The 13,387-nt window shown below is 34.1% G+C and overlaps 1 protein-coding gene across 1 annotated transcript in view; it reads left to right on the forward strand.

Annotated features, from left to right (window-relative positions):
• Positions 1-211: 211 nt before the first annotated feature.
• The window catches only part of LOC149805957 (alpha-2-macroglobulin receptor-associated protein-like), a 29,376-nt gene continuing 16,200 nt past the window's right edge, over positions 212-13,387 (forward strand). Inside the window, exons 1-4 of the mRNA XM_089950745.1 lie at positions 212-418; positions 2,584-2,725; positions 7,110-7,241; positions 9,492-9,587. Of these exons, the coding sequence (XP_089806871.1) occupies positions 260-418; positions 2,584-2,725; positions 7,110-7,241; positions 9,492-9,587 (529 nt within the window). The 5' untranslated portion in view covers positions 212-259. The remainder of the gene's footprint in view (positions 419-2,583; positions 2,726-7,109; positions 7,242-9,491; positions 9,588-13,387) is intronic.

The raw sequence follows: 13,387 nt of genomic DNA on the forward strand, positions 1-13,387 counted from the left end.
CAGCATTCTCTCCATTTTGCATGTTACAAATGCAAATAAATTATTTTCACTCTCGGTTTAAGTAATATCGGTAAAGCGCCTTCTCCCTCCCTCCCCCACGAAAAGTCTGTTTGTAGCGCGTGAAAAAGTTCAGGGCCCCAGACTACCTCTTGAATTTTGGAGGTAGGTCAATTTATTAGTCAGCAATCCCATAATACAAAGAACACCGGAACTTGAGAAGTTAGTCTCGGCTCTGGTCGAAGTAGTGAAAAAAAAAGCAATGGCAACCAACATTGCAAGCGCTGCTTTCGTTTATATTGTCTTACTTTCAAGTGTAGCGACCAATAAATACGACGAAAAATTAAACGTTCCAAATGTTGAATCTGCTAAGACTTTTCGAATGCAAAAAGTGAATAACCTATGGGAGAAAGCGAAAAAGGTGCGAAGATCTACACAGGAAATTCACCCAATAATCGACAGGAGACCCACTCGTCGAACATTGGCTTACTTCATCTTCGTATAATAAAACTACTGCCACAGTGCTGTAAATTTGGTGCTAAAATGCCACTTTGAGAAAAATCACATTTGAAAACTTTATGACAGTATTTGGATCATACATGTAGTTGTCACTCCTATATCCGTTTTGTTAAATCTGAAAACTTTGCATATTTTCAGGAAAGAAAACAATAAACAACCCTCTTTGGTTTCTTTACTTTCAATTCATCAGTGCTACACAAGACAGATAGCTTGATAATGCAGCCCGTGTGCAGATGTTATAATGTATCGGTGATGACAAAATCAAAAGTGTTTAGTATGGGGTCTTTAATTTTTAAAATGGTATTGCAATGAATGAATAATCAACTGTTATAGGAACTAGTCATGTTTATCACACTAATCTATGGAAACTATGAAGTAAGGCTTAGATAAACTTAGGGACAAAACATTATTATGGTGGCAGCATATTTTGAAAGTATTAGCAGTAAGGAGTGTGGTCATGATGGTGTTGGATGAGTTGTCAGTAGAAACTCCTGAAAATGTGATGCTTATTATGAAAGTATTCTGTGTTTTCCAGTATAAACTCCTGTGTAGTGTTCAGTGTTTAGAGGATTTTAATGGTAACTTGTTTAATACTTTTGGAGATTATTAATCAAACCAAGTCGTGTAGCTGTGCAAGTGGTCTTGATAATCTGCAAAAGACTGCTACTGTGGCATCTTAGAGACATTCAGAGACTTTACAAGAATTTTATAATCAATAACTCCAAATTTAATGTTCATTTAAGCAGCAACAAATTTTGGTTAGAATTGCCATCCTAGCTCCAAGCCATATAGCTACTCGGTAATCCATTGAAAATTCACTTGATTATTGTAACACAGTAGAAACACTGCCATTTTGTTTTCTTTTCACTGAATCTGCTGTGCTTGTCTCCATATCAGACCGTTCTAGTGGCCTAAGTGGTTAGAGCATCCAGCTTGGATGTGGGAGGTCGCGGTTCAAACCTTGGCCAAGTCATACCATAGACTTATAAAAATGGTACTAGCAGCTGCCTTGCTTGGTGCTCAGCATTAAGAGGTTAGTGTTAGGACTGGTGGGCCTAGTGTCAGCATAATGTGACTGGGTGCAACTGTGGCAAGATGCCCCAGTGCTCGACATCACTATAAACTGCCACACTGCAGACATCGTAACTATATGGCTGGACATTTTTTACAGCTACGCCAAAAATCTAAATCACACACAGTCTCCATATCACAAGGGTAATGAAAGGTTTGTTTGTATCACCACTTTATGGCACTGCAGCACAAAAGAGGCTGTACTGTTCCAGGTAAAATTTATTTGTTCAGAAATGTAAAATTGAATGACATGGTTACGGTTAAATCTATATATGATTATTTGCTTGTTTACAAAGATTTGCATTTCGTTACAACAATTTATAAGTTTTATTGAACTTCACATTGTTTCCACTCATCTGATCTTTGTGCTTATATCCAATTAGGCTAACAGTTAAAGGGACAGTTAAACCATGTACGACATCAAACACAGTTATATTACTTTGTTATCTGTTTAATAAGGACAAAGCATGTATGACAATACACCAATGCTATATTAATTAGTTATTTGGGTAAGAGAAACAGTTAAATCATATGACAATACACGAAAGCTATATTATCTGTGTAATAAGGACAATTAAAGCATGTATGACAATACACCAATGCAATATTAATTAGTTATTTGTCTAAGAGAAACAGTTAAATCATATGACAATACACCAAAGCTACATTACTTGATGATTTGTGTAATAAGGACAATATACAAGTGCTATATTAATTAGTTATTTGAGTAAGAAAGACATTTAAATTATATATGACAATATACCAATGCTATATTAATTAGTTATTTGTGTAAGAGGGTCAGGTAAATCATATATGACAATATACCAATGCTATATTAATTAGTTATTTGTCTAAGATGGACAGGTCAATCATACATGACAATATACTAAAGCTATATTACTTGATGATTGTGTAAACAAGGCACTGCAGAACATTAGTTCACAAGTAAACAGATTGAATTAGAGGTTCCTGAAATTAATTTTTTTTTCATCAAAGGTTTTATCTGCTGATCGACTGTCAGAGTTATATCAAGAACTGGTAAAACAGGACAATTTAGAAAAACAGGTGAAGAAGAATAAACATACTGGCTTAGACGATGATGGATTGTTGGAGGCAGAGGCCAGAGACAAATTTTTGGGTGAGAAGTTGATAAGAGTTTTGCAATCAAGATACAGAATTGCAAATTTTAGATTGATTGTGGTTTCTTCATTTTCTTTTAAGTGTCGTTTACCTTTGTCTATCTTTTTCTCTGCTATATGCTATGTCTGTCTATCTACCTGTACCCAGGGGGCCCTGAGTGGTTGAGTAGTCTGAAGAACTCACCATTACAGATCGCTGCCATCTCACCTCTGTCTGCGTGGGTTCAAGTCCCGGGTTTGGCCAATGTGGGTATGTGAGAAAGCTTGCCAGTAGCTTCCCATGGGTTGGTGGTTCTTTCCCTGGGTTTCCAGGGTTCTTCCTCCACTATTAATATTGGCTGACATGTATAGTCTATCTTTTGCTGAAAAATGGCATTAAACCATACAACAACAACAACCTGTATCCATTACTTTGTGGATTTACCATTATATTCTAATAAATATATACATGTATGCTTTCTCATTTTTGGTCCAGTTCCAGCCCATCCCTTCATACCAATGTTGTGGTGTATACTGTCATATTTGGATTTCATAAATGACAGTTTGTGTCTAGATAGTATCACAAGCTTTCATAGAGAGTACTATAAAACTTTGTTCACTTAAACACCATAACTAGGGAATATGTTATAAAGAGGATATCTGTTTTCTTTGTGTAGGGTTGTGACTGTTGTCTTGAACTATTTAACAGAAAGAAAGTGAAACCAACAAGTTAAGTAAAATTCAACAAATATTTATTACACTGGAATACAAAGTAAAAATTTAAGAGAAATTTACAGTTTTGTGAATTAAATTCCAAATAATCCTAATTGTTCTATCACAAGTCTAAAGTATATAATATTTTGAATAAATTCCAAATAGTGTTGAATGTGCTGATGTACTCATAGTCTTGAAGTGTCACAATGATCCAGAATGTTTTTGGATATGTCCTACATAATCCATAAGTAATAATTAAGTCCAAAAAGTTAATGATTAGTTTGTAATTCCAATGAATAATTTAAATAGTTCCTCTCCAATTATAGCTGAACACAGCTATTTATGATTTCACAGACTAAACTTTAAACAGGAATGAATAATTGTTTACCTGGTCTCCTTTATATACAAAATCACCTGACCCATGATTGAACAAAATGCCCTGGATGTGGGTCATTTTCAATGGAATATTCCATTAAATATTGACAAGTTTGCTTGTTTACTCCCAGAACATTCCAAGGTCATAATCAAGGCTAGGTCTTGAACTCAAATTCAGATAAACATCTTTAAAAAAGCAACAGTAGTCAGGTAGGTCAAAACTCTACCCTCAGTCATGGACAAAGGTCAAGAACAATATGAATTAAATATACATAACAGTAGATAAAAGGAAATAGTTATCAGGTGAAGTGGAAATATTGTTGTGTGTGGTGTAGCAAAAATACAGAATGTTTCCTTGTAACAAGTGAAATATTTTTACAGCACAAGCTAAATATTTTCTTATATCTACTATCTAAAAGGTAGAATTTATTTTTATTATATATAATATGTTATGGTAAAACCCACTGAATTTGAATGGTTTATTTTTCTGTTCTGTGCTAATGTTTTTTAATGACTGAATAACTACATCAATAGAAAGTTCTAAAATGTTGAAATAATTTTATGACAGTCACTTTTTACATATTTAGTTCATATATTGCTTCAAATTCTGTATTTTGTCCAAATTAATGACTATTTCTTATGAAACTGAAGAGATTTTTTACTTCAGTTTCTTGCACAGATTAATACAGTAAATATTGTTGGGGTGGGGGACTGTAGAAATATAGCAGTGTAGTCTTATCTGACAGACTTAAGATCAAAATATAAAAATATTTAAAATTATTGCAAGCATGATTGTTTGATTGAAATCCAAGGAGTTAAATTCATGAATTATAAAATAACTCCTCCAAAAATTATCAAAAATAAAATCCAGATGATTTTGTTAAATTTTACATGTGATGAACTACATAGACACACTGACTGAACTCACTTTTAAATAATGTTAGACTGTCTTACATTTAAAACCTGAGTCAAAATAAACATATGTTGGCTCTGCTCAGCTAATTGTAATTGTATGTTTGAACATTAAATAAACAAAACAGTCAAAATATAAGTCTAACATCTATGTAAACTGATTTAGAATGATAGGATCTCTTGTTGCCTGTGGAAATCATAATAAAAAACTTGGACAATAGTATTATGAAGCTGAGCAGCCAATTGTTGGGGGCAGTCGCAACCAGTGCTGGTGTTGAACTCATATTTTCTATATTTCGATTTGTGAATCCCATGGTCAGGAACAGGCTTGGCACTGACAAGTTTGTATTTGTTTACAACCTGCTAAACACAAAGTGTATGTCCTCAATGAGAAATATGCATTGAAAATTTAGTATATTATTTAGATATTATAGTGATTTCAAGTATGTTTAAACTTAATTCTTGCTGTTGTCTTAATTTTGCATTTTAATTACTTTAAAATATAAAACTAGAAACCACGTATATGTTCTGCAGTAAATTGAAAATCTAAATCTGTTCTTGTATTAACTTTATAATCATACTATGTCCTGATAAATTCATTAAAATAAAAAATCTGATTTAAAGTTTTAAAAAATCCTAATTTGTTCAACTGTAATTTAAAGTTTACCTAGACATATTTTAGTTCTTTATAGTGTTTGTTTTTGCATTCAAGTATGAATTGTGTGGCCATGGCAAACTTGCGCTCATGTTTGATAACTGATGCTGTACCCAAATTCCAAATGTCACTTAATTTTGGATTGCAATCAATACTATCTTGTACCTAATTTCTCCATTTTCAAACATGATTATGATTGTGAGAAAAGTTAAAATTGCTTCTTGTAAAGTTTTTTTAATTTATGTAATCGAGAGTTTTTAAGCAAAATCTTTTCTACTATTTATTATAAAATGTAACTGGTATTATGATATTGTATAGGTGACACTAAATATCAAAAAGAAAGATGTTATGCAGTTTCAATCACTGACAATTTGAATGATTGATGTGAAACACTTGTTTAAAAAAGTTTATACTTGAAGCCTCCTTTTTTGTTGTTTTCAGTTCTTTTGTTGGTATACATACATTTGATTACAATTAATGAATGCTAAAGCCGTGACAGATTTTAAGATCTGTTCATCCTAATGAAAAGACAGCAAGGGAGGGGGGAGAAAGAAGAAGTGGAAAAATGAAATAGGCCTAAATATTGAAGTACAAGTTTGAATAACGAGTACTAGACTGGAAGGCCCGGAAGCACACCTTGAGGGATGAAGACATCAATACACAAACTGACGTCTTCTCCATGGGTATTGCACAGCACATGGATCATCAGTCATGAAGGTATTGAAGCTATCATGGTGAGCGACAGCTCCAACTCCTCCCTCACCATTGCATCATGGTCAAATCATGGTGAACCTTTCTTGGCCAAACCAGTAGGCCAGTTACTGTGTGGTCTTGACACAAAATAGCCTTTATCACATGCCACCGATCAAGATCAAGATCAAGATCAAAGCACACCACCTCAGAAAAAATCTTGAACTTCATTTTTATGGACCAGCTATGTATACCAAATTAATCAGCTGGACATCATGCCAGTTATGACGGCTCACTTCCATCATGACCGAACCCAAATTGCAATGGGTAGGTACCACATTTTAGGCATGGCACAAAAAGTTACCTTAGGAGACTGGAGATGGCCTCTCCCTTCACCTCTTACCAATTCTCCTAAGGTAGGGTACTAAGGTAGGGTAATATATTTGAAGAAGAAACCATTTTTGTCTAATAAAACATATTTTCTCAATAATACTTACCTGTTCATAACACACATACACACTCCTAACCTCCCCTCAGTTTCATCCATATGGAAAGCATGCCTCCTGCTCTAGTAGTAACTGAAGTATTCACTGGATTTGGTGCCAATTCCTGTATCATGGGGAGATCACTCTGCCACATAGATGAACATGTGACATTGAGCTTTTTCATTAAACATTTTTACTCAGGGAGGGCTGGTTTTGTGAAGTAGTAGTAGAACCTCATAGTTATTTTTTTTAGGTAAATATTATTGAAGAAACATATTTTATTTGAAAAATTTGGTTTCTCCTAATGATACGTTTGAATGTTTTGTTATGAAATACATAACAAATATTGTTTCCTGTTGAGGCTTATAATACTGCTAATAACATGGGTCAACAGAACTGATTTTTTTGTTAAATAGGTTGGGTTTGTTTTTGGTTTAAATTTGTAGTCATCAGTCGCTTTGATCATGTTTGGCAGTTTTAGCAATCAAAACTATGAACATAGCAAAAGTAAAATATTTTTCCCTGTATAATAGTCCAGTTGGAATTATAATAAATAATACTTGTATTTTTCAGATATTATCAGGAGATACAAGCTAGAGGTTTATTTTAATGTTCCACCTGCTGATGGTGATGACAATAAATTAATGCTCAGAGATAAAAAGTTAATTCACTTGTGGAAGAAATCTCAGCTTGCAGGATTTACAGGTATGAATCCAAGAATATCAACAGGCACAACATGTTATTAAATTGTACTTGTTTAACCTTTTCAGGATCTCCAGACTTGTTCAGAAAAAGATTGGCATTTTACTGTAATGGTTTCAGATTGCATGCAGCATTAAGTATTGACATGTGCATATTGCTGTAAGTCTACAATAAAACTGAAGCATGGAGATAATGTAAATTAAGCACTGTTCCCAAAATGGCTACAGAAAAAAGAGGTCAAGTTAATTTGTTAGTTGTTTAGAATAAAAAATGGAAGTACTAAACAAAACATTTTCCAAATCAGATTCTATATATTACTGTTGTTTAAATTGGTACTGGTCTTCAGATGGTACCCCGTTTTGGGATATTTTGGGACTATCTTTCACTGAGGAGCTTGAACAGATTGACTTGTGCTCAAAACTGTATTTATTCATTATGATTTGTCCAGTTTTAACTCACTGTTTATGAAAGACTTGGGTCTTTGCTAAATTATCAGAGCCATTGCATGAACTCATTTGTGATTTAATGAATGAAATTGACAAGTAATCAATCCTAATGCATTTTACATGGCGCAGGAAATAATTTTCCATGCACATGTCCCTGTGATGAGTGAATTTGAATAGATACCCGTTCTTGTTATCACTTTGCTCATCACAGTGCACATGCCAGCTACACCATATGCATTCCATAAAAATAAATCCACTGGTATGTGATGCATACTTGATACTACAGATGGTCTACACCATGAAAATATTATGTTCAGACTGGAGTCTGTGAGTTTAAAACTCGTCAGATACATAGCCTATCTGATAATCTATATAAGGAAACAAGGTTTGCAGTTTCACTCTTGGCCCTCGATTTCTTAAAAGGTTTTGCATTTTCAGTAATCTTGATGCAGTTTTAATGTGGAAAAAGTGTGCTTTTAAGTGGATTATGTCACATCTTTTTGATTTAGATGTAAGAAGTTATGAGTCAGAAAATGTCAAAAGTTTGTCATTTTTGTCTGGTTGAACAGTCTAATGCTTGCCTGGGTCATTGGCATTTTCCAAATTGTTAAGCTTTATTGATAATTTGTCATGCCAAGCAAAGATAATATGTAATTGTTATGAGTCTATGCTCTAAAGTAAGTAACAGAAAAGAGTGAAAGACAACAAGCTTTGTAAAATTTAACAAACAGTTAAAAAAATTGTGCAGAATAATTGCCAGTCATACTTATAGGAATATATGCTGGTGACTTCAATTAGGCATGACAAAGTGTCGATAAAGCTAAACAGTTTGAAAATACAAGTAACCTGGTGTGAGCATGACACTGTCTGACTGGATAAAAACCCACACGCTTTTGACATTCTTTAACTCACAGCTTATCACAGCCTAATGCATATTCTTGAATGATTTTAAACCATTATCTTCATGCCAAGCATAATCTTTTTACATTGTGGATCCATTTTAGTATCAAGGTTGTATCAGTGTAGATATCAAAGTTGTCTTCCTTTGAGACATGTTCTGGACTGAAAACAAGTAAGCAATATATGCAGAAATAATTGTTAATGGACACACACTAGATGTAAAGGAATGTTGAACTTGATAAAGGTAGTATCTGCATACAGATTTATGTTCTATGCCCAAGGATGATTAAGTACCAAAGTTTTCCTCTTTCTAGCTAATTTTCACTTGGTTGGGATGGAAGGATGATTGGTTTCTCTGCACCTTTCAGTCAGTACTAAGTAACTGTGACTTATATTTTATGCTCGTGTGATTTGCATTAACCTTGAGTTAAGTGAAGTTTTTAGGTCATTATTATTTTCAGAGATTTGTAACATTGCATAGATGCATCTTGAGAAATACCATGATATTAATTTTTGTGACAAGACAAAGCTGTGCAATCTGGCCTACAGCCAGTGTAACAGGACAAAGCTATGCAATCTGGAATACTGCCCTTGTAACATGACAAAGCTGTGCAATCTGGCCTACAGCATTGTAACAAGACAAAGCTGTGCAATCTGGCCTACTGCCATGGTAAAAAGACAAAACTGGTCTACTGCCCTTGTAACTAGACAAAGCTGTGCAATCTGGCCTACTGCCATTGTAACAAGACAAAGCTGTGCAGTCTGGCCTACTGTCATTGTAACAAGACAAAGCTGTGCAATCTGGCCTACTGCAATTGTAAGTTTTCATATTCCCTTGAAGTTTCATGATCATACATTTATTTGTCAATGGGATTAATACAGTGGTCTACCATTTTGATTATTCCAGGAGATGAGCTTCAGAAATTAAAGGAAGAATTTCATCACCAGCAGTTGAAGCTGGATGAGTATAATGCAGTCAAGGAAGAGTTTGACACCCTTCAAGGTACATAGATAAAACTAAGCACAGGAAACTTACCAGGTCCCATATTAGGGCCCAGCATTGTTGTGATGAAGGAGCCATATAGTAGTCACCTTTTCTGTCCATCCATTCACACTTTTGTCAACCATCACTTGACTGCAGCCCATACACTATTTTAGCCAAAGTCATTGATCCAGTTGTTCCACATTGATGTTAGCATATGCGGCAAGAAGAAACAGTATCTGCTGATTGGATATAACCTGAAAAAACTAATCCAATCAGATTGCTTGTTCTGTTTACAAGAAAGAGAGTTGGAAATAATCATTGCATCTCATTTGACAATGTCTTGCCCAGTAGAGCATCAATCTCTTTGAGGGACTTTCGTTTTGTCCATTGTCTAGTAAACTTAGATCTGCCATTTATGGGTTTTGATTTACAACTCCAATTTGGATATGACCCTTAAAAGTTAACTTCACATCTTCACATGGGTTGTTCTTTTTAACAGACATAGCTCAAGAACCATTGATCATACTCTGATGGAATCTGCAAAATAATAATCCCCAAAACATAAATGAAAGTTCCTGTTTTTATTGATTGTGTCTTTATAGATATACTTTGATTGGTTAAATCAGACATTATGAAAGTACATGATGGTGAGAAGATTTGAATCCTGCTAACAGAGACAGGGCAAACAGGTTTATGTGTATTTGTTTGAAATAGGCAGCCACATGTGATACGGAGCATAATGGATTGTCTCTCATCCCATGACTTGCAATAAAGTAAATGTCTAAGGAAATGATAGTAGTACAATGCTGACAACAAAACTAAGGTGACAAAATCATTAAGCAAAAAAGATTATCTAATTGTTTTTAGTACTAATGTACTTAGCAGTACTAATGTACTTAGCAACACTAATGTACTTAGCAATACTAATATACTTAGCAATATTAATATACTAAGCAATACTAATGTACTTAGGAATACTTATGTTCTTAGCAATACTAATGTACTTAGCAATACTAATGTACTTAGCAACACTTATGTTCTTAGCAATACTTAGGTACCTAGCCCTACTAATGTACTTAGCAATACTGATGTACTAAGTAATATCTACTATTTTATTTTTGTTCTTTTAGAATGTCATGCCCCTAGATTTGGAGAATTGGGGAGTGTTCCCAGCCATTGGGAACCTGGATGTAAGATGCATCCATCTATCTATCTGTCCCTTACAGATTCTCATAAATTGTTTTTGGAAACTGTACTTATGTTGCCCTCAGCATAAGGAGTATAATTCTTGGTTCCCACCCATAGGATCTGTGAGACTGCATCAGAGATCATATTTGGTTCACACCCATTGAATCCCTTTGAGTGTGTAAGAGGTTACATTTCGTTACCATCCATGGAGTTCTTGGGACTGTGTCAGAGGTCATATTTGGTTCCCATTCATGGGATCCCTGTGACTGTGTTAGAGGTTATATTTGTTCCACCCATGGGACTGTCAGAGGTCATATAAACAGATTTTAATCACAGTGAAGTTTTTAAATATTTTCTTACAAGACTTTATATATGCAGTCAAAGCAGGGATATGCCAAATATATGTTAATAGATTTTGCAATATAATCCCTGGGACACTCAAGGGGTGGGGGGGTGAGTATCAAAAGTGGGGAATATGTAATATGCAGTAACAATTTTGAGGATTTGCAATGACAGTTGCGATTACTTCTGCTTTTGATTAAAGTTTAAAAAATTCAAAAGGCTTGGAACTTGAGCATGCATGTTGTGCTCAAATGTTTGGAGAAAATAGGGCATGGTCTATTTTGAATCGTGTTAAGTTTAGCTCTCTTTGGCTAAGAACAGTTAACTACTTGCTGTAAGATCTAGTTGTTTTTGATACATTTCACCATCGGCATACATAGATACAAAATCTTTACATTCAATAGATGTTAAATATATCAAATTGTGAGCAGGTGTAACATTCTTTAGTTATCTCACCTCTGTCTGTGTGGGTTTGAGTCTAGGATTCAGCCAATGTGGGGATGGGAGAAAGCTTGCCAGTAGCTTCTTGTGGGTTGGTGGTTCTTCTCTGGGTTTTCTTGGGTTCCTCCTCCACCATTAATACTGGCCGCCATGCATAGCCTATCGTGTGCTGAAAAATGGTGTTAAACCCCACAACAACAACTGCCTTAGATAAAGGAAAATCAGTTAGATCCTTACAAGTTGAATAGATTTTGACCTTGTTGATCATGATTTTCTTATCAACATATTGAGCATTTATCAAAGTGACATTTCAACAGTTGATTGGTTTACATCACATCGTACAATGATAAAACATTGTATCAAAATAATTTGGCAGTTTTTCTAAAGAAGAACAAGTTACATGTAGAGTACCACAGGGATGAAACCTTGGCCCACTCCAGTTTCTCATTTTCATAAATCATCAGCTACTGAAAATAAGCAACTTTTCATCTACTGACTTATATGTAGATGATACCACACTATCAGATTTCAGACAGCTTAAATCAGACTTAGACCTTTTCCTTCAGATAGCCTTCGAATAGATTCACGTTGTTTGAAAAATGGCATGAAAGTAAATACAGACAAAACTAAAGTGTTAATCATAACTACCAACAAAAGAGAGAAAATGTGGAAAATAATAATTTGATTCTTAAAGTTGAATGAAATTAGCCTACAATTGGTTACCCATGACAGATTCATTGGGGTCATAGTTGACAACAATTTGCAATGGAATGAATATATTCAAGTCATATGTCATGAAGTCAGTTTATGTATGTGGCAGTTTAGCAAGTTAAGGCCATATCTATAAACTAAACATAGGTTAATATATTACAGAAGTTATGTACAACCATAGCTACACTACTGTAATGTTATTTGGGGAAACACTTCTGACAAGAATATTTACAAATTATTCCATTTGCAAAAACGAACAAAAAAGAGCTTGCAGGTACATCTTAGATACTGCTCAAAGCATTCCAAGTGCAATGAATGATTTTAAAATGTTAAGAATAAGTCAAGAACTATTGTTAAGAAAGGCTAGACTTATGCTCAAAATTTCAAACAATATGGACCCATTATATCTCAATGAATTATTTCATGCTAGTAAACAAGGCAACACTCCCAATTTAAGATCTATTTCAGCTAACCACCTTTCCATCTGAAAACAAATAAAGAACTCTTTCTGAAAAGTTTCCAATATGCAGGATCACTAATTTCGAACAGGATCCCAAAGGAAATTAGTGAAAGTACAAATATAAATGCATTTAATTATAATCTAATTCAGTGGATGAAAAGTGGAACCTGTTTGATTTGACATTACAACTTCAAGTATAAGTTCACTAATATTCCACTTTGTTGTCTGTCTACGTTTGTACTGTACATAGAACAATGTACCTAGTTGGCATGTTCATTTAAATGTTCTGTTTATTATGTCCATATATAAATTTAGCTTATTATCCATGATTTTGTGTGTGTGTGTGTGTGTGTGTGTGTAAATATTTACATCTACTTTGAATGTAAATATTAATACTAGAGGGCCAAAAGGAGAATTAGTTCCATGCATCTAATTGTGTCACCTGTTTTAAATAAAGTCATTATTATTATTATTATTATTATCACTATTATTATTATTATTATTATTATTATTATTCTTGTTCTTTGGTCTTTGAATTTGTGCTTTGTAATAACCATGAAGTTGAAGAAAATTGGTACAGCAGGAAAAAAAGTGAATTGACTATTAATATTCCTTTATTGCAAGATACATGTACTTGTCTTGAAGAAACGACATAACATGGATCAAGGTCTTCACT

This window comes from Sinohyriopsis cumingii, chromosome 2, assembly GCF_028554795.1.
Source record: "Sinohyriopsis cumingii isolate HCF-2022 chromosome 2, ASM2855479v2, whole genome shotgun sequence".
NCBI classification, from domain to species: Eukaryota; Metazoa; Mollusca; class Bivalvia; order Unionida; family Unionidae; genus Sinohyriopsis; species Sinohyriopsis cumingii.